This window comes from Nycticebus coucang, chromosome 4 (assembly GCF_027406575.1).
Source record: "Nycticebus coucang isolate mNycCou1 chromosome 4, mNycCou1.pri, whole genome shotgun sequence".
NCBI classification, from domain to species: domain Eukaryota; kingdom Metazoa; phylum Chordata; class Mammalia; order Primates; family Lorisidae; genus Nycticebus; species Nycticebus coucang.
The window spans coordinates 105474165-105495027 of record NC_069783.1 but is presented as its reverse complement, the minus strand read 5'-3'; the positions used below and the strand labels follow the sequence as shown (position 1 = coordinate 105495027).

At 44.4% G+C, this 20863-nt stretch overlaps 1 protein-coding gene across 7 annotated transcripts in view; it reads left to right on the top strand.

Moving 5' to 3' along the window:
- EP400 (E1A binding protein p400) overlaps positions 1 to 16405 on the top strand; it is a 137578-nt gene extending 121173 nt beyond the window's left edge. For 5 of the 7 annotated variants that reach the window (XM_053587150.1, XM_053587153.1, XM_053587151.1 and 2 more), the window contains 6 exons: positions 336 to 554; positions 1929 to 2124; positions 2497 to 2621; positions 4189 to 4335; positions 12370 to 12426; positions 13514 to 16405. In XM_053587150.1, coding sequence (XP_053443125.1) covers positions 336 to 554; positions 1929 to 2124; positions 2497 to 2621; positions 4189 to 4335; positions 12370 to 12426; positions 13514 to 13786 — 1017 coding nt within the window. In that variant the 3' untranslated portion in view covers positions 13787 to 16405. The other 2 variants (XM_053587152.1, XR_008379402.1) reach the window with 2 other exon arrangements.
- Positions 16406 to 20863: the final 4458 nt, after the last annotated feature.

Sequence of the window (20863 nt, the reverse complement as noted above, 5' to 3'; positions counted from 1 at the left end):
GTGCCTGTAGTCCCAACTACTTGGGGGAGGCTGAGGCAAGAGAATCATTTGAGCCCAAGAGTTTGAGGTTGCTGTGAGACGGTGACACCATGGCACTCTACCAAGGGTGACATAATGAGACTCTGTCTCCAAAAAAAAAAAAAGAAATCTAATTTTTAATAAATGAACTCTTAAAAGCATGGGAAAGCCCTTAGGGGTGGCTTGCACACCACGTATGGGCAGGTACTCACTTTGGTGTGTAATGGACAGTAGGGGAGTGGCTTGAAGTCAAGGTGCCTGGTTTAAGAATGGGACATAGTCGATGTTGAAGAGAAGATCCTCTGTTTGGGCTTTAGGACCATCTCATCAAAATGCAGAAGCAGAAACTGCAGCTGCCTCCGCAGCCCCCACCGCCACAGGCCCAGCCAGGGCCCCCGCAGCCAACAGCGCAGGTGCAAGTGCAGCCCCCGCAGGCCCCGCAGCAGCAGAGCCCCCAGCTCACCACGGTCACGGCCCCACGGCCTGGAGCCCTGCTCACGGGCACCACCGTAGCCAACCTCCAAGTGGCCCGTCTTGTAAGTTCCCATTTATACATTTGTTTTCCAAAAGCAAAGTCTCTTTACATCTTAATTGAACTGTTATTGCTTGCCCAGGAGCATATGAGGTGTCACGGCCAACTAATGAGTGAAGCATGGAGACTAGCCATGGTGGCTTACACCTTTCATCCCAGGAATTTGGGAGGCTGAGGCAGAAGCATTACTTGAGGCCCGGAGTTCACAAGACCAGCCTGAGCAACATAGTGTGACCTCTACAAAAAAAAAAAAGAAAAACACAAGCCAGGCATGGACTACACTTCTGTAGTCCTAGCTGCTTAGGAGGCTGAGGCAGGAGGATCGCTTGAGTCAAGCAGTTTGAGGTTGCTGTGAGCTATGACACTACGGCACTCAACCCAGGGTGACAGAGACTCTGTCTCAAAAAATAAAAAATAAAAGGAATAGAATAAGCTGGAATAAGCCTCGTGTTAGGAATGTTAGAAGAAATTAAATGTCTATCACTGAGAAGTTCATTAAATAAATTATAGAGCCAACAATGGAATCTTAAGCAACTTTGGGAAGTGATTATTGAAAAAGGAAGACAAGGGCGGCGCCTGTGGCTCAAGGAGTAGGGCGCCGGTCCCATATGCCAGAGGTGGCGGGTTCAAACCTAGCCCCGGCCAAAAAAAATCCAAACAAGAAAAAGGAAGACAAAATATAGTTTACTCCATTTTTACATTTTTTCATGGCAAGCCACACAGAGGTGAATGATGGCCAGAAGCTAAATACCAGTTTTAATGTTCATATATAGGGTCATTCCAGGGGTATGGGTGATTTTTAATTACCTCTTTCTGTTTTCTTAGGTAATCTCGGTTTCCGTGAATATAAAAAATAGACCTATTTTCATTTCCCTTTTTAAAAGTGTAATTTAAGAAAAAAAAAATCCTTGGCAGTCGTGTCCTCAATAAGTAGGAGGTAGCACCAGACAGGAGTTTGGGCAGCAGTTTGGGGTGGGGAGGGTAGCTCTCCTGTGGAGGTTGAGGGGATAGCCAGGGGCCTCTGTAGGAAGCAGGGTGGGATCTGCTCTCTGAAGAGGCACATCTCTGACACTCCCGTCTGAGCATCTGAACAGTGGCAGCACCATGCACTCACCTGCAGGTCTTGCTGTCACCCCATCTGGTCGTTGGTGGCAGATTCAGTCATGAGTTAGTCTGCGACCTGTCCCTGTTGCGTGGTGGTGGCCCAGACTGCACATCACTCACTTTCCCTCTAGTCCCATGCCTCTTTTGATTTTGTTAATCTTTAAATTAACATGGCTTTGTAAATTTTTTCATGGCTTGACCTTGTGGAGAAATGTTTGGAAAAACATACAATATCCTGAATTTCTCTGGATTCTCCATTATTTCTGTTGTTTAGACCCGGGTTCCCACTTCTCAGCTGCAGGCGCAAGGGCAGATGCCATCCCAGGCACCTCAGCCTGCACAGGTGGCCTTGGCGAAGCCTCCCGTCGTGTCCGTCCCAGCAGCTGTGGTCTCCTCACCGGGGGTCACAACCCTGCCCATGAACGTCGCGGGGATCAGCGTGGCCATTGGGCAGCCACAGAAAACAGCAGGTGCCTGCCCCCACAACCTCATTACATCCTCGTGAGCCTCTCAGGAGGCTTCTCTGCTGTGTCCTGCCTCAGCTCCACCTTGTGCATGTATTCCCATGTCATCATGTATTTCCCTATCAAGCTTCTAGGGTTTCTAAGTACATGTTTTGGTCCAAAGTTAGCCATTAAAATTCAGAAATTTCCATATCTTTATTTAAATGTAATTTTTGAACCCAGAAACCTTGCTAGGTGTATTTGAGGTGGGTTTGGCTTCCTACAGTTTATACTTGATAGTTTCTATACAGAGGTGAGTCCGTCTAAATAGACCTTGTGTGAGCCATGAGTTCCTTTCCTGCTTGGAGCTAGTGACTGATGCTGCCTTGGTGTCCGCAGGGCAGACGGTGGTGGCCCAGCCTGTGCACGTGCAGCAGCTCCTAAAGCTAAAGCAGCAGGCTGTCCAGCAACAGAAGGCCATCCAGCCACAGGTCGCCCAAGGCCCGACAGCTGTGCAGCAGAAGGTACGGGGATCTCACAGGCCCCATGGCGTGCATTCGGGTTTCTGAGTGTGGCTTCACAGCATACTTACCTATGTGGTCATTGTCATTAGTTTTTTTGCTTCCTTTTAAAATTTGATGCCACAGTCTGAGAACAAGGCCTGGAGGATATGCATGTTGAGAGATCTGGGGGTTGGGTGGGCGTGGGCGGGTGGCCTGCCTGGACCTTTGGTGAACACAGGGATTGCAGGCCTAGGCCCAAAGGGCTTAGGGAAGCAGATGTAGCCCATGGTGGGCCTTGACCTAGACTCCTGGTTATGGGGTGGGAACACTGCCCATCTGTCTCCAAATGAAGAGCCCAACAGAGAATTGCTGATGCCTGGGGGGGGGGGGGCAGCGGGGAAAGGTGGTAGCTTACAGGGATAAGGGCCTGGCAAGGGCGGCTGGTGCAGAGGGTACTACAAACAGCTCACATCCCTGTTGAGATGTCAGGTTCACTCAGAGCCAGTTCTATTTAGAGGCATGAGGGAGGCGCTACTGTGCCATGTCTCCGCCTCTAGGGACTTCCCCTTGTGATACCTGTCTCGTCATGTCCAGCCCTGGACTCAGTTAGCTCCAGATGGTCGAGTGTCAGCCCTCTTGCTGTGGGCACAATTGTACTGCTTTCTGGGCTGACTCTGGAATGTGGGTTCTGACACAGACATGGCAGTTAGTGTGGGGCCAGCTGCCCTTGCTGTTCCCACCCTATGGGGGGAGCACCAAGAAGACATGATCCTGGGAGGGGCAGGATTATTAGGAACCAGAGGACAGATGTGCTTACGGTGATGCCACCAGCTCCACCAGGGCTGCCTGTGTTTCGTAAACATGTTTGTTTCCTCATTCAGAACAGTGGCTGCCTCAGGGAAGCATGTGCTCTTTAGGCATTGTCCCTGTTTACCTTTGGGGGCATCCTCCCCTGTGTGGACAGGCCTGTGAAAGGAAGCAGTGCCCAGCTCACCTCTAGTTCCATCAGCAGCCCCAGGGCTTGGGAGCTGCACAGATGGTCAGGCCTATGGGCTTGGGCTGTGGAGACCTGTATCCGGAGAGCTAATCTGTGCTTTCACAGGACTAGAAAGAAAACTTTTTAGACTTTAAAAAATCTCACTTGTATATAGCTATGGCTTATAAAGTAGATGCATGAACCTGTGCACCTGTGCCTGGCCTTCTGCATAGCACCCACTTCAGTTTTCCTGGTAGAGAAAACTAGAAATTAGATTTAATAACAAACATTGTGCATATTGGTTTGTTATTCCTTATATTAAATATTTCCTGGTATCTGCCAAATTCTTTAATCAGATTTGAGAAATTGTGACCCAGTTTAGTTGTCTACTGAGCAGACCCACCCAGGTCTTGAGGAGGGCGTTAGGGTGAACTCCATACCCTGGCATGATGAGGGAACTCCATGAGGAGCTGGTCAAGAGGAACCCCAGTGTGGGAAGGCTAGAGTGCTATCCTGGAGGCCTATGTACAGGTTCTGGGGTCCCACCCTGAGGGATTTTGAATGGGGCACCATTGTTACCTGGCTCTAATCCTTGGCTTCTCTTTTCCTCAGATAACTGCACAGCAGATTGCTGCTCAGGGCCCACAGCAGAAGGTCACCTATGCCACCCAGCCGGCCCTTAAAACCCAGTTTCTTACCACACCCATCTCCCAGGCCCAGAAATTGGCAGGAACACAGCAAGTGCAGACCCAAATCCAGGTGAGCACAGCACGGTTGGAGTGAAGGGGAACCAGGTGTTACGAAGTGGGATATAGCACATGGGGGCAGGAATGAGCCTTGAAAAATGACAGAACTGCCATGTACACTGCCCAGGCTGAGAATGCCCATCTCCACAGAGGCGGCTTTCTTCCCAGTTTTACCATCACACGCCACCCCATGGCCGATTTCCAGCTCAACTGTGTGTGAGGGAAGTCTTAGGATCAGACTGTGTGTAGTGTGTGCCAAGTGGATTCTCCTTTGCAATGTGCTTGGGGCTTTGTACATTGCATTGCTAAGTGAGTGACACCCTCTGAGCAGTGTGTGCTGTTCACCTCTCTCAGTGCAGGGGTGCAGGAGTGTGTGGGGGTGCAATTACATGTTCCATGAGTTTTTGGATGGCTGTGGCATACACTACCTCTGCCGTGCTGGCCAGCCCTGACTCCAGGACCTTGTCCGAGTGCTCCGGTTTGGGGTCTCCCCCTGGTGTGCATTTGTGCTTCTCTGGTAACTGAGACATTCGGTCTTCCCCCATTTGTGACTACCCAGTGTCATCTTCTGTTAAGTTTCTATTCAAGTCTGCTGCTGATTTGGTTTCTACCTCCTAGATGTCTTCAGCTGGGGAGCTATAGCAGACTCCCCCACTTTGTGGCTCATCCTCTCACTTGATAGTACCTTTTGATGAATGGAGTTTCTTAATTTTCTTATTATGTCTTTTCATTTCTGGATAGAGCTTTTTGTGTCTTGCTTAAGAGAGCCTTCCTAAAGATTATAGAGTTAGCTTCTTGTATCTTCTTAAAAGGTTTTAAATTTTGCTTTCTCATTTAGGTCTTTATTTTTGTTGTTGTTGTTGTTTTTGTAGAGTCTCACTTTATTGCCCACAGTAGGAGTGCTGTGGCATCACACTGCTCACAGCAACCTCCAACTCCTGAGCTTAGGTGATTCTCCTGCCTCAGCCTCCTGAGCAGCTGGGACTACACGTGCCCGCCACAACGCCTGACTATTTTTTTGTTGTAGTTCAGCTGGGGCTGGGTTCAAACCCACCACCCTTGGTATATGGGCCTGGCGCCCTACCCACTGAACCACAGGGGCCGCCCTCATTTAGATCTTTAGTTCTCTTAGAATTGGTTTTTGCGTATGATATAAAAATAGGAATCAATGTAATTTGCCATATGAATAACCTGTTGTTTTAAACCTTATTAAAAGCCCATTCTTTCCTCCAGTGATCACCTGGGTTCTGTTTGGGGCTCTGTGTCAGCCCCGCCATCTCTGTGTTGTGCTAGTCCGTGCCACCACATCCAAACCACCCTGGCATGGCAGCCACACCTGGTCCTGGGAGACATGTACCCTACCAACCCCTTGTCCAGGAATGTCTTGGTTGATCTTGTCTTTGCACGTTCATGTTAATTTTAGGGTCAGCTCATTGAGTTTGTAAACAACAGTTGAAACTGATGGAGTTTTTATTAGAATTATATTCATTGTACATAAGTTTGGGGAGAGCTCATATTGTCAGTTTTGGCATCGGATTCTCCAACATGATACATCTTGTGTTACGATTCAGAGTCTCACTCTGTTGCCCAAGCTAGAGTGCTGTTGCCTCAGCCTAGCTCACAGCAACCTCAAACTCTTGGCCTCAAGCAATCCTCCTGTCTCAACCTCCCGAGTAGCTGGGACTACAGGCACTCACCACAATGCCTGGCTAATTTTTCTGTTTTTAGCAGAGATGGAGTCTCGCTCAGGCTGGTCTTGAACTCCTGAACTCAGTCAGTCCACCTGCCTCAGCTTCCCAGAATGTTAGGATTGAGTCACAGTGCCTGGCCTTTTAATGTCTTTTAATTAAGCTTTCTAATTTTTTCAGTAAAAGTCTTGTAAATTGTGTTAAATTTATTTTTATGTAATCTGTGTTTTCTAATGCTTTTTTGTAAATAGTAAATTTTAAGTTTCCATTTTCTGTCTAGTGGTTGTACATTTTTGCACATTGATTTTTTTAATATTTGGTAACCTTGATAGATTCTTATTGAATGGTTTACCTGTAGAGTTTTTTTTTTTTGCATTTTCTTCCTATGTAATCATGTCACCTGTAAACAATGACAGAGTGCTTTTTTAGTTTTCTTCTTCATAACTTTTCTCTTTCTTCCCTTATTGTGTTGTCTGGGACCCTGTGTGCAATGATGGATGGAAGTGGTCAGACAATGCTTAATTACATCACTGAAGTGTGATGTTTGCTCTAAGTGTTTTTGTTTTAATCACCCTTCATTAGAATAAGAAAATTCTGTTCTAGTTTGCTAGAAGTTCTTGTTTATTTTTGTTGTGGGGTTTTTTTTTTTTTGTCTTGTTTAAAAAACATCTGTGCACACTCCTTTACTCCTTCCCTGGCTGTCACCTTCAGCCTTGAGGCTTTAGAGACTGCATAGGTGCTGATGGTGCCCAAATTCACATTTGCAGCTGGTCACTGTCCCAAATCTCAAATTTTTAATCCTAGCTGCCTGTGAACAGTTCCATGGAGAGGTCTTATCCCTCAGGCCTCAGGTGTGCACACCTAAACTGCTTCTGAAGTCTTCTTGCTCAGGAAGACCTATGGCCTTTCTTGGGAAATCCCTGCATTTGTTTGCATTTCTCTGTCTCACACTCCAGCCCATTGGCAATTCTGTAGGCTTGGCTTCCAGAACACTTCCTGTTGCCACTGCCAGCACCTCACCCACACCCCTTCCCCTGGGTGTTGCTGTCCCTCTCTTCTTCTTCAGTACTACCCCCAGCACACTCCACTCTTTGCAGCCCATGTCTCCTAGCCAGGGATCACACTGCTCTTGCTCATCTCCATACCACCTGCTCAGTGCTGAGCTCTCATGGAGGCTTCTCAGCTGTCCTCTAAGCCTCACTTCCTAGTCCCCTTCCTGTTCTCTGTTTCCATAACGTCATCTTCAGCAAACACTGTATGTTTGTTTACTTTGTTCAGGTGTTACTACCTCCTCCTCACATAGCACACTGTGGGCATGGGGATGCCCAGTGGCTGGCAGCAGTGGCTGGCGTTTTGTCCAGATCCTGTGAGTGTTGTGAATGTGTTACCGTAATGGAACTTCCCAGTACTGATTCTCTCTTGCGTTTGGGGTGGCTCGCTGTCCCTTGGTGCTGTCTTTCCCGTGCTCTGGTGAGCTTAGCTTATTGGTATTCTGCTTGTTTACATTGTGGTTCCTGGCAATGCTGCCTCTCACTTTATTCCCGTGTGACTCTTGCCTTATCAGGGTTTGTACTTCCGTCCTTTCACTTCTTTCGAGTTTGGTTTGCTATCATTTTCCTAACTTAAGATAGAGTACCACTTAGCTTATTGCACAATTTTTCTTACTTGGTTTTCCTTCAGTCCTAGATATTTTTGAATTTCCATTTTGATTTTTTTTTTTTTTTTTTTGCTGCCTGGGTTTTTATTAGAAGTGCTTATTCATTTCCAGATGAGGTTTTATAGTTATCTTTTATTACTGACTTTTGAAAAGTCATCACTGTATTTATTGTCAGAGGATGAAGTCTGAACAATTTTAGTTTTTGCATTTTGAAACTTGCTGTATGATGCAAGTTTAAGTCAGTTTTTATAAATGTTCTGTGTCCTTCCAAAGCATTCTGCAGTGAAAGGATTATTCCATTATAATGGAGTCAAATCTATTATTTGTGTTATTTTAGTATGTTACTACTTACCAGGAGAGGTGTCTTTAAATCTCCCAGTGTGATTATGTATGTATCTGTTTCTTCTTAGACTTCTTTCTAGTTTGGTTTATACAGATAGTGCCAAAAAACTGTATACCATTTTGAGTGATATTATCAATATATTACCTTTCAAAGTTGATTTGACGGTAGATCACTTAAATGTGTATACACATTTTTGGTATTAGCTACGTGTAAGCTACATTTTTGAATTTTGTTATTTTGAAGCAACCCTCCTCATTTTCAGTGACATCTTTGTTATGTAGCCTATTATGAAAGCTCCATCCATCTTCAGTTAGAATTTTCAGGTATGTCCTTTTTTCTCTTTTTGCTTTCAACCATTCTGTATCTTCTTGCATCACACACCTTCCGTAAATAGCCAGCAGTTAGGTCTGATGCTACTGCTAAGTCTCAGTTTTTATCTTTTATCTGAAACATTTGTTCAGTCATCTTTATATTAGGTACTGATTTATTTGTTTTCATTTTATTTGAACTTTCTTGTCTGCTTACTCTATTTTCTCTTTCCTTCTTTTCTTAGCTTCTTTTGGCCTTTTTTTTTTTTTTTAGACAGAGTCTCGTTATGTTGCCCTTGGTAAAGTGCTGTGGCATCATAGCTCATAGCAACCTCAGACTCTTGGGCTTAAGTGATTCTCTTGCCTCAGCCTCCTAAGAAGCTGGGACTATAGGCACCCACCACAACGCCCGGCTATTTTGTTGTTGTTGTTGTTGTTGTAGTTGTTGTCTGGCAGGCCCAGGCTGGGCTCGAACCCTCCAGCCCCGGGGCATATGGCTGGCGCCCTAGCCACTGAGCCATAGGTGCTGAGCTTTCTTTTCTTTTTTTTTTTAATTGAGAGAGAGTCTCACTTTGTGGCCCTCGGTAGACTACTGTGGTGTCATAGCTCACAGCAGCCTCAAACTCTTGGGCTCAAGAGATTCTCTTGTCTCACCCTCCCTAGTAGCTGGGACTACGATTGCCTGCCACAACGTCTGACTACTTTTTTGTTGTTATTATTATTGTTGTTTTTTGGCAGGCCCAGGCAAGGTTCAAACTCACCAGCCCCGGTGCATGTGGTCAACTCCCTAACCACAGAGCTCTGGGCACCCAGCCTCTTTTCTATTTTTTGTCATTCTGTTTTTATTTTTTTATTATTTTTTGAGACAGAGTCTCAAGCTGTTGCCCTCAAGCTGGGTAGGGTGCTGTGTTCAGAGCTCACAGCAACCTCTACCTCTTGGGCTTAAGCGATCCTCTTACCTCAGCCTCCCAAGGAGCTGAGACTACAGGTGCCCGCCACAACGCCTGGCAATTTTTGGTTATAGTTGTCATTGTTGTTTGGCAGGCCTGAGTTGGATTTGAACCCGCCAGCTCTGGTGTATGTGGCTGGCACCCTAGCTGCTTGAGCTACAGGTGCCGAGCCTGTCATTCTGTTTTTACAATTCTGTTGGTTTGAAACCTGTCAGTTCTCTTTCTGTTCTTTAATTGGTTACCCTTAAATCTCCCCACACACTTAACTTATCAGAGTGTGGTGTTAATGCTTTGCCTGCTTGTGCTTCAGTGCTGGTCTGGGCACATGGTGGCTCTGTTTATCCATTTCAACTTAGGTGCTGCTATTGTCGTGCATTTGCGTTCTGTCCTTTTTTTTTTTTTGTAGAGACAGAGTCTCACTTTATGGCCCTCGGTAGAGTGCCGTGGCCTCACACAGCTCACAGCAACCTCCAACTCCTGGGCTTAAGCGATTCTTTTGCCTCAGCCTCCCAAGTAGCTGGGACTACAGGCGCCCGCCACAACGCCCAGCTATTTTTTGGTTGCAGTTCAGCCAAGGCCGGGTTTGAACCCACCACCCTCGGTACATGGGGCCGGCGCCTTACCAACTGAGCCACGGGTGCCACCCACGTTCTGTCCTTTTTATGTGAGATGACTTTTCTTCCATTTGGCCATCCTTTGGGATTTCCATTAGTGTTTGAGAATGCTTGTATTTCACTCTCCTTCCTGGAAGATAGTTTTGCTTAGTATAGGACTCCAGGTTGACATTTGTTTTCTTAGTATGTCAATAATATTGTTCCCTGGTGTCTGCTTTTGTTGCTGATGAGAAACAGATGTCTATTGCATGGTTGCCTTTCTCTCCGTCTGATTCCTTTGGGGACCTTGTCTTTGGTGCTCAGCAGTTGCACTGTGACACTCTGGCATGGGATTTGGTGGCTTCTTGATCTTGCAGCTGACCTGTCACCAGTTTAGATGACCAGCCATGGTTGTTTAGGGGCTGTCTCTGCCTACCTGCTCCATCCTCCCAGTCTTCGAGCATCATCTGTTTTCTATTCTTATCTCATCATTCTGCTTTCTCAGTAATGTCTTCCACTCTGTTTCCCATTTTTTCCCTTGGTTAGGTCTAACCTGCCTTTAAGGTTGCCCATTGAATTTTTATCTTGATTATTATTTATTTTTTATTTTTAGAGGTTCCCAAATCTGCCTGGTCTTTGTTCATAGTTTCTTATTTTCAGGCTTCACATAGTGAGCAGTTATTTGTCTGTATCTGGAAATTTCAGTCCCTGAAATATGCTGTATCTGTTTTGTTTGTGGCTTCAGGTGGGTTCTTCTTGTGGGCCTTCTTTGAGGCCCAGGGTGAAGATAGGGTCTTCTGCTGAGCTTGTGCTGTCACAATATGGCACTTGGCTTATGGCTTGAGGCTCTAGTTTCTCTCAGGTAATGTCCATCTGGTCTCTAAACCTGTTTCTCCTTTTCCATCCCTGACCCAGACACTGAGGCTTCAGGCAGGTGATTTCCTCACAGACCCCCTGGGAGGAAGCAAATTTTTGCAGACTTGGGGTACCTTATGGTGATGGTGTCTCCCTGTCAGTTCCTCACTGAGAGTAGGGTCTAGGCCTTGTGTTTTGTCTCCTGTGCCCTGTGAGTCCCCAAGGACCATAGCATGTGGTCTCCTTACGTGGCAGATGTTTTTGAGCAAAAGCTACAGAACATCTCTGCTCATAGTTTGGGGTTCTGACATTAGCTTAGGATTTGGAACTGGTAGTTCCTTCTTGTTGCAAGGTTATTGGTACATTTATGATGTCTTCTTAGTATTTTATTTGTGACACCTCAGCATTTTCAATATTGTGCTGATCTGTCCTGGCTTGTCATGGTCCCGAAACAGGCCTTGTGGTTTCTGGTGAACCTGTTTCTTGTCAACTCTCCAGCGACACTTGGGACACATCTTATCTTAGTGAATCCTATTTGAAGTTTTTTTATTTCATTGCAATAAACTAGTAAATGCCTTCTGACTTACTTTAATTATATTAATGAGGACTGCTATTTTAGAGCTTTATAATTTACAAGTACCTCATAACATTTCACATTTTCCCCACAGTTATCTTGGGGCAAGGTTTATTTTCATCCCATCTATAAATAACAGAACCAAGCAAGGGGGTGGAGTCCTTGAAGTAAGGTTCTAGAGTGGCTGAGCACTCAGGAGCCTGTCATCACTAAGCCATTGTCCCTGGCAGGTCCTCTTACTGTGTCAGGACAGTGGGAGATGCATGCAGCAAAGTGTTCATAAAAAGTAAATACAAGGTGGAGAGTTTTATTTTATAGCTGGTAAGATCTCAATAACGATTTTAAGAAAAATGATAAAATAACTACTCTTGAATTTTTGGTACTGAGCATGGTATTCTGACCCAGTCCTCCACACTTTCTGCTTCAGTTCTCTGTGTGAACCACACGGTTTGGCCCGACATTGGAGTGAGTGCAGTAGAACTCAGGAATGTTTAACTGTTTAATTCTACCCTCAATGTAATTCTCTCATGTAAACTTGGAACAATTTTTATTAAAAGAAAAATTATCCAAAATATGAGACCAGAAATTAGCTTAATTTACAAGCGATTGCAAATAGGGAGGCAATTGTTTTTCACCATTGAGGAAGGTGTAGTAACTTGTTCTCAGTATTTCAGGTGAGCACACTTTGGGACTTGCTCCTTTTTGTCACCCAGTCGTTTTTTAATATTAAGAACTGAGAAAGTAGGGCGGCACCTGTGGCTCAGTCGGTAAGGCGCCGGCCCCATATACCGAGGGTGGCCGGTTCAAACCTGGCCCCGGCCAAACTGCAACCAAAAAATAGCCGGGTTTGTGGTGGGCGCCTGTAGTCCCAGCTACTCGGGAGGCTGAGGCAAGAGAATCGCTTAAGTCCAGGAGTTGGAGGTTGCTGTGAGCTGTGTGAGGCCACGGCACTCTGCAGAGGGCCATAAAGTGAGACTCTGTCTCTAAAAAAAAAAAAAAAAGAACTGAGAAAGTAGAAATTTTTCTTTTTCTACACAGAGTCCTTTGAATTCTATGTTTGTTTTTTTGTTTTGTCAAAGGTTGCAAAACTTCCTCAAGTTGTCCAGCAACAGACGCCTGTGGCCAGTGTCCAGCAGGTAAGGCATGGCCAGGGGAAGCTCCACACAGACTCAGTGAGACAAGAATCTGTGCTTTATCCTGAGGAAGCACAGTGATTAGAGAATCACTTTGATCTTCAAAATACACATAAAAATATAACTTCAGGGGGAAAACTTGAAACCCTTAATAGTAGAGAAAAATCCACAAACAAATGTGTTCAAACTTAGCATTACCTATACTGCAGAAGTCTTATCTTTTGCTCATTTCTAGGATCATTTATTCAACCAATAATCGTAGATGTGTCCTACAAGATAAAGAAACTTCCCTGTAGTTTCAGAAGAGCACAAACTTGAAAAAGCAGACTTCCCTCTGCAACCTTGTGGTCCCTGAGCAGAAGTGTTGTAAGGACTGTGTTGGGCTTCACCTTCGTAGAAAAATTGCCCTTTAAGCTCTGTCACTGTTCTCATTTATTGCTACAAGTTGTGACTGTGCAGCACAATGTTTAGATTTAAAATGTTTTTATTTTGTTCAAAGTCACACTGGCATACAAATTTCAAGAAACCAGATAGTAGTAAAAGCTCTACAACAAAATCAAAGTTGGTCCTCTGACCCAACTCTGACCTTTTTCTCCAGAGACATTGGTTTTAGTCTAAAAGCAACACCATTTTAATTTTCTACTTTTTTCAGTTAGAAACCAGAGGTCATGGCTTGGTGCCTGTGGCTCAAGTGGCTAAGGTGCCAGCCACATACACCTGAGCTGGTGGGTTTGAATCCAGCCTAGGCCCGCCAAACAACAATGATTGCTGCACAAAAAATAGCCGGGTGTTGTGGTGGGCGCCTATAGTCCCAGCTACTTGGGAGGCAGAGGCAAGAGAATCGCTCGAGCCCAGGAGTTTGAGTTTGCTGTGAGCTGTGATGCCATAGCACTCTACCCAGGGCGACAGCTTGAGGCTCTGTCTCAAAAAAAAAAAAAAAAGAAAAGAAAAGAAACCAGAGGTCATATTTTGATGTGACTGATAGTTCTTACCCGTCACAAAAGCACACCTGCTAGCAAAGTTTCTCAAACCCCTTCCCCATCCTAAAGAACATTTGCACTAAGTGTTTTATGACTCTCTCTCTGCTCAGGCTTCTCCACAGACTGTGACACTCACACAGGCTACGGCTGCAGGGCAGCAGGTGCAGGTGATTCCCGCAGTGACTGCGACAGCCCAGGTTGTTCAGCAGAAACTCATACAGCAGCAAGTGGTGACTACGGCATCTACCCCGCTTCAGACCCCTGGTGTTCCAAACCCAACCCAGGTGCCGGCCAGCTCTGAGAGCCCGAGCCAGCAGCCAAAGCTACAAATGCGGGTCCCTGCTGTCAGGCTGAAGACTCCCACCAAACCTCCGTGCCAGTAGTCAGGACAACGGGGCAGCTTTGTGGCCAAGGAAAGACTACCTTCCTCCCAGAGAACACTGCTCTTATTTTTGAATCTTGGGACAATGTCTTGTAAGATATTCGACATTCGGAAAGCTATGACTGAAACAAAGTAGTGTAATCATTTTTTTTAAATGCTCCCTACACTGCAAGAAAAGTGATCCTTATCAAAGGTCCCTTTTCTGTATTGTGTGACTAACTAAAAAAGGTATAGTAAATTTTTTTCTAAATCATTATACCTTTTAGTTTTTCCTCCAGAGTACTGGGCTTTGAAGCCCATTTAAAATTTCCCTGTTTGCATCTGGTACTTTGCATATAACAAAAACATCTGCAGGCTGCAGTGAGTGTACAATAGGCTTTTCAAAGCTCAAGTATGGTCTTCAATAGTATATGCCACATTTCAGTTTTTCTCCCACTGGAAAGCATACCATGGTCCTGAAAGAGGGAAGCCTGTCCAGAATAAATCACCTAAGGTTGGTTTTCATTCCAAAGAGAGCCAATGTGGGTTTTTCCTTCCCTCCTAAAACGCGATCCATTTTTAACTTTTGAGAAATAAGTCCTAACACCCATCAAAATACATGTGATCTGTTTCCAGCTATGTTCAAGAGAAATCTGTCACTACTCCAAAAAGTAGCCAGTGTGGCCTTCCCAGGCCCTAACCTCAGTGTGATTCATTTTTGGTGAAAAGAAACATTTGGACTGACACCCATCCCAGTGCACACTCATGAGGGGTCCCAGCTTTTGGACAAGGCTTGTGTTGACTGGATCTGCTAAACAGCTCCAGAGAACCTTGAGATGCTTCTGCCATGGGCTGGTCTGAAACCAGAGGACACAGAAGGTCCTCAGCAGATGTCATGGGCAAGTGTGTGTTAAGGGCAGGATGAATGCCACAGACAGCCCCCTGCTGCCATGACCAGTTCTGGCTTGCTCAGGGGAGTTGAGAGACTTTTGTTTAAGGTGGCCTGTTTGTGAACCTAGAGGCCAGGTGAACTTTTACTCCACTGCAGACATGTGACATGAAATTTTCTCTTAGACAAGCAGGATTGTTTGTGGTTCTGCCAGTCAAATGGGAAACCACCTGCCCTATCTGTGGAAGGTATACTGTTAAGGATAAAAGGAAGCCCAGTATTTACTACTATTTTTATTTTTTTACTATGGCAAGATAATAAATGCAGTTTTAGTGGACGTGATGTCTCCTTACCTTCAAAGCAAAAAGATATAATCCCCTCTGTGCTGTGGCTCTATTTTGCCTATTTTACATTACTTGGTTTAGGAAATTCAGTTACATTATGTTTTTGTATACCCAGTGTCACTTTTGCCATAGTAAAGATTTTCAATTAAATTACATCTACTGTTTTCCTCCCATTCTCTCAGTTTGACTTTGAAGACCATGTTCTGTCCTGTAGGTCTGTGGACAGTCATGTGGCCATGTTTAGTGAAATGAGCTCACTTACTAGTTACAGGTAAGAAATTTGGAAAAAAGTAAAAAGTGTTGAAGAAACAGGATTTAACATTTCAGTTTATGTTACACGTCAGAGTGCAGGACTCTAACCTGCTTTTTCACCCCTGCTCATTCATTCAGGTTGGCCTGTGCTGTAGTGAGGGGGCACAGCTCTCAGGAAGGCTGTGTATATGTCTTGAGTTTTTACTCCCGACATATATAGGAATCTTCTTTTGCCATTATTTTGTATACCCTTTTTATTTTTCTATTGTCCTTCCCAAAGCATTGGCAGTGTCTTTTCAGATGGTAATAAAGTGTTGAGTGTATCTGTTTTAGAATGTCCTATAAGATTATCCTCTGTTGACCATAACACTAGAAGAGGATTTAGAAACATTTCTCAAAAGGTTTTTAAGAGCAGAATTGGGATTGTGAATATTCACAGTGTGGAATTCGTGCCCCTATCTTATTATGTGAGTTAAAAAGTCTTTTGTCTCTAAAGTGTGTTTTCTTTAGAGATTCCCTAATACAAAATACGGAAGAAGACTTTTGTACTTTCATCACTCAATTTAGTAACTTCTAGATTTACCTGAGTGTGGTATTCAGGAGAGGCGTTTAAGTAAAAATTCTCCCTCCATTATATATATATTTTTTTCTTGGCCTTTGTTTTAAAGGTTAAACTTTCTAATTTAAGAATTAAGTATGTGTTCAGGAAGCTGTTGTCTAGGCTTTCTTGTGAATCAGGGTTCATACCGACAAGACATGTAATGAGTCAGAAATTTTCAGAACATAGAATATAAAGGCAGCAGTCAAAACACTGTCACAATTCCAATTGGCCACCTGGTTGGTTACCAGTTACTCTTTAAAGAAGAGACCTTTATTCTAATAAAGGCTAGACATCCAGTGGGGAAGCAGAAGGTTGGATCCAAGCCCTTGTTCAAAGTTGATGACCGATTAGGTAAGGTTTTTCTTTTTGCAATCTTTATTATTATTTTTGGTAACTATTGTAACCGCAATAGCTGTTGTGTTTTAAAATATAAAGGAACAAGACTGAAATTGTAAATACTTTGTAAACATAAGCATTTGTACTTGAATAGTAGGATTTTAAAGGACTCTGATACCCTACCAAACCAGAGGCATAATAAAATGACCTTTTTATATATTTTTTCATTTTGTCTTTTATAGAAAACTAGTATTTAAGATGCTAGTTGTGTTTTTCATTTGTGCGAAGAAAAATGAAACAAAAAGCAAATAAGTAATGTTGGAGCCAGAGGTTTTCTCCTTGCCCACTCCCTTAGAGGATACAGGAGAAATATGACAGGAGAAATGGGGTGTGCTTGGAGGTTTTCTGTGAAAATTACGTTTACAGAGTCCAAAGCCACACTGTAAGGCTTTAGAGCAGTGGTTCTCAACCTTCCTAATGCCACAGCCCTTTAATACAGTTCTTGTGGGTCACAACCCACAGGTTGAGAACTGCTGCTCTGGAGGAAAGAACTTTCCACTGGCAGAAAGAACCGGTGCCGACTGGTCCTTGGTGATCTGCCGCCTTCACATGCCTATCTCTGTGGTGGTGGGTTATGAGGCTCTCAGTGCCCTTCCATGCCACTCTGTGTGCCAAGGATGGGTGGGGACACCTCTGCTCTCCACTGGAAATGTCCCCAAGCAGGTATCCTGGGAGTTGTTTCTTTTCCTCTTGTACTTCTTTTCCTTTTATTAAAACAAAAATAAAGTTTCCGATTAGCAAAAAATAATGTATATTTTAATAAAAAATGCAAAGTAAAGCAGCAACCCTAGAAGCCCATGGTTGGTTTTGGTGCCTTTTCTCTACCACGGGAGTGGAGATGCACAGGACCCATGCCCTGCAGCTTTGGGCTCCCCCCATGTCCCCAGATGATAAGGGCCCTCAAGCACACACTTGGCATCTACAGCTGATAGCGCAGACTCATAGATGCTGGGCAGTGAAGCACAGGCTGATGTTTTACCACACATGTGCCAGGTGCTAGGATTGTGAGGATCCTTGGGCATTGGTTTCCCCTCTGCTGAGGAGGCTATGAGGATCCCATCAGGTGATAATCTTGAAGCTCTCATTGCCTGGTGTTGTACTCTGTGATTGTTTCAGTAGTGACAGCATTGCTGTTCTCAGTGGAGAAGACAGTGGGAGCTGGGCAGGGCCTGCTGCTCTGTCATTCTGACTCTAATTGCTGAATCTCTGTCAAGTGTGTATATGGCAGCAGGCCCTGGGACCTACTTATTTGCTCTTGAACCTGTTTTTCTGTGTGTTCCAGTGGAGGCTGGGGTCCTGGGGCAACTGACTGTAAGCAAGCAGTTGTTAGCCTCTAAGCTTCTGAGCCCACAATTGTGTTCACCATCACCTCCAGAGCTTCATCTCTGCTCAGATGTCAGATCATGTGGCAGCTGCCACCTTGCACCCTACACTAAACTTGGGGCTGTGTAGAGAGCGAGACAAAATTGCATCAGTCCCTAATGCCAAATTAATCTTCCCAATGAAGATTTTTCATTTTGCTGGATATATTATGGTACATACCTTTAGTAGACTAGAGTGCCACCACAAATGAGAGAGTGGAACTACATATTTTGGGATGGAATTATGTGGTAGGTGAAGTGCAGGCTAGGTGTAGTTTGCCACAGAATGTTAACTACTGTATGCCTGGATGTGCACAGAATATCCTGGAAACAATTGGGTTCCACATCCCTAGATGCAACCAACTGCAGAGGATAAATATTTGAACAAAAACTGCATCTGTTCTGAAGGGGTAGACTTTCTTATCCTTATATCCTGAACAGTACAGCATAATTATTTACATAGTATTCACATTGTGTTAGGGATAACAATCAATAGATAATTTAAAGTGTACAGAAGCTAGATTAACTAGAGACAGAAAAGTGAAATCTCTGATCTCAATCAGAAATGATAAGGAGGAAATAACGGATGCCACAGAGATATAAGAGATTATCTCAGGCGGCGCCTGTGCTCAGTGAGTAGGGCGCCGGCCCCATATGCTGAGGGTGGCGGGTTCAAACCCAGCCCCGGCCAAACTGCAACAAAAAAATAGCCGGGTGTTGTGGCGGGCACCTGTAGTCCCAGCTACTCGGGAGGCTGAGGCAGGAGAATCGCCTAAGCCCAGGAGTTGGAGGTTGCTGTGAGCTGTGCGACGCCAAGGCACTCTACCAAGGGCAATAAAGTGAAACTCTGTCTCTACAAAAAAAAAAAAAAAAATGATTATCTCTGAGTACTACAAGAAACTGCATGCCCAGAAATTTGACAATGTGGAGGAAATGGATCAATACCTAGAATCACACCCTCTCCTTAGACTTAACCAAGAACAGACCAATTTCAAGCCCTGAGATAAAAGAAGCAATAAAAAAATCTCCCAACTAAAAAAAAATGCCCTGGTCCCAATGGCTTCACACCAGAATTCTATCAAACCTTCACAGAACAGCTTATATTACAAATAACTGCAGAAATTATTGCAAAACATTGAGAAGGAAGGACTTTTCTCCAACACATTCTTTCTATGAAGCAAACATCACCCTAATACCAAAAGCAGGAAAAGACCCAACTAAAAAGGAGAACTTAAGACCAATTCCACAAATGAATATAGATGCAAGAATTCTCAATAAGGGCGGCACCTGTGGCTCAAGGGGTAGGGCGCTGGTCCCATATGCTGGAGGTGGCGGGTTCAAACCCAGCCCTGGCCAAAAAAAAACCAAACAAACAAAAAAAAAGAATTCTCAATAAAATCCTAGCCAATAGATTATAGCTACATGTTAAAAAATTATACATCATGATTAAGTAGGTTTCATCCCAGGGACACAAGGCTAGTTTAACATATACAAATCCATAAACATAAGTTACTGCATCAACAGAAGCAAAAACAAAGACCATAGGATCCTCTTCGATAGATGCAGAAAAAGTATTTGACAAAATACAGCATCCTTTTCTAATTACAACACTTAAGAATACAGACATAGGGCGGCGCCTGTGGCTCAGTTGGTAAGGCGCCAGCCCCATGTACCGAGGGTCATGGGTTCAAACCCGGCCCCGGCCAAACTGCAACCAAAAAATAGCCGGGCGTTGTGGCGGGCGCCTGTAGTCCCAGCTACTCGGGAGGCTGAGGCAAGAGAATCGCTTAAGCCCAGGAGTTGGAGGTTGCTGTGAGCTGTGTGAGGCCACGGCACTCTACCGAGGGCCATAAAGTCAAACTGTCTCTACAAAAAAAAAAAAAAAATACAGACATAGGTGGCACTTTTTTTTTTTTGAGACAATGTCAGTTTGTAGTCCTTGGTAGAGTGCAGTGACGTCATACCTCACAGCAACCTCAAACTCTTGGGCTCAAGCACATTCTCACTACAGGTGCCTGCCACAACACCCGGCTATTTTTAGAGACAGGGTCTCACTCTTGCTCAGGCTGATCTCAAACCTAGGAGCTCAGGCAATCCACTCACCTCAGCCTCCCAGAGAGCTAGGATTATAGGCGTGAGCACCGTGCCCGGCCAGGTGGCACATTCCCTAAACTGATTGAAGCCATCTACAACAAACCCACAGCTAATACTATACTGAATGGAGTAAAACTGAAAGCTTTTCCACTCAGAACTGGAACCAGACCAGGTTGTCCTCTATAGCCACCACTATTCAACATAGTGCTGGAAGTTCTAGCCAATACAATCAGGCAAAAGAAGGAAATAAAGGGCATCCAAATGGGAGCAGAGGAGGTCAAACTCTTGCTCTTTGCCAATGATATGATCTTATACTTAGACTGGAATGTAGTCTTCTAAGTAAACCGTCACAATAATAGAGAAGCAACAATCCAATGTACTCTATTCTAATACCAAGGCAGTAGATGAGCTTATTCTTAACAGAACCCCAAAGACTCAACTGCAAGACTCCTGGAAGTGATCAAAATAAAGAAATAAAAACAGTAGTGTTGGGCGGTGCCTGTGGCTCAGTCGGTAAGGTGCCGGCCCCATATACCGAGGGTGGTGGGTTCAAGCCCGGCCCCGGCTGAACTGCAAACCAAAAAATAGCTGGGCGTTGTGGCGGGCGTCTGTAGTCCCAGCTACTCGGGAGGCTGAGGCAAGAGAATCGCTTCAGCCCAGGAGTTGGGAGGTTGCTGTGAGCTATGTGATGCCATGGCACTCTACCGAGGGCAATAAAGTGAGACTCTGTCTCTACAAAAAAAAAAAAAAAAAAAAAAACAGTGGTGTCTCAGGATATAAAATCAACATCCACAAATTGGTGGACATTGTATATGTCTTTTGTATATACCATTAACACCCAAGTTGAGAAGCTAATCAAGGATTAAATTGCTTTCATAATAGCTTAATAAAAAATGAAATACCTTAAAAAAATGAAAAAAGTGGTGAATTTTCTCTACAGAGAAAATAATGAAACCCTAAGAAAAACAGCATGCTAATGGCTGGGAAGAATCAATATCATGAAAACTTCCCAAAGCAATCTACAGATTCAGGCAATCCCCATTAGAGTATCAACATCATACTTTCAAGATTTTGGAAAAATAATTGTTTTGTATGGAACCAGAAAAAAGCCTGTATAGCCAAGGCAATTCTTAATAATACCTGTTTCCCTGAAAATAAGACA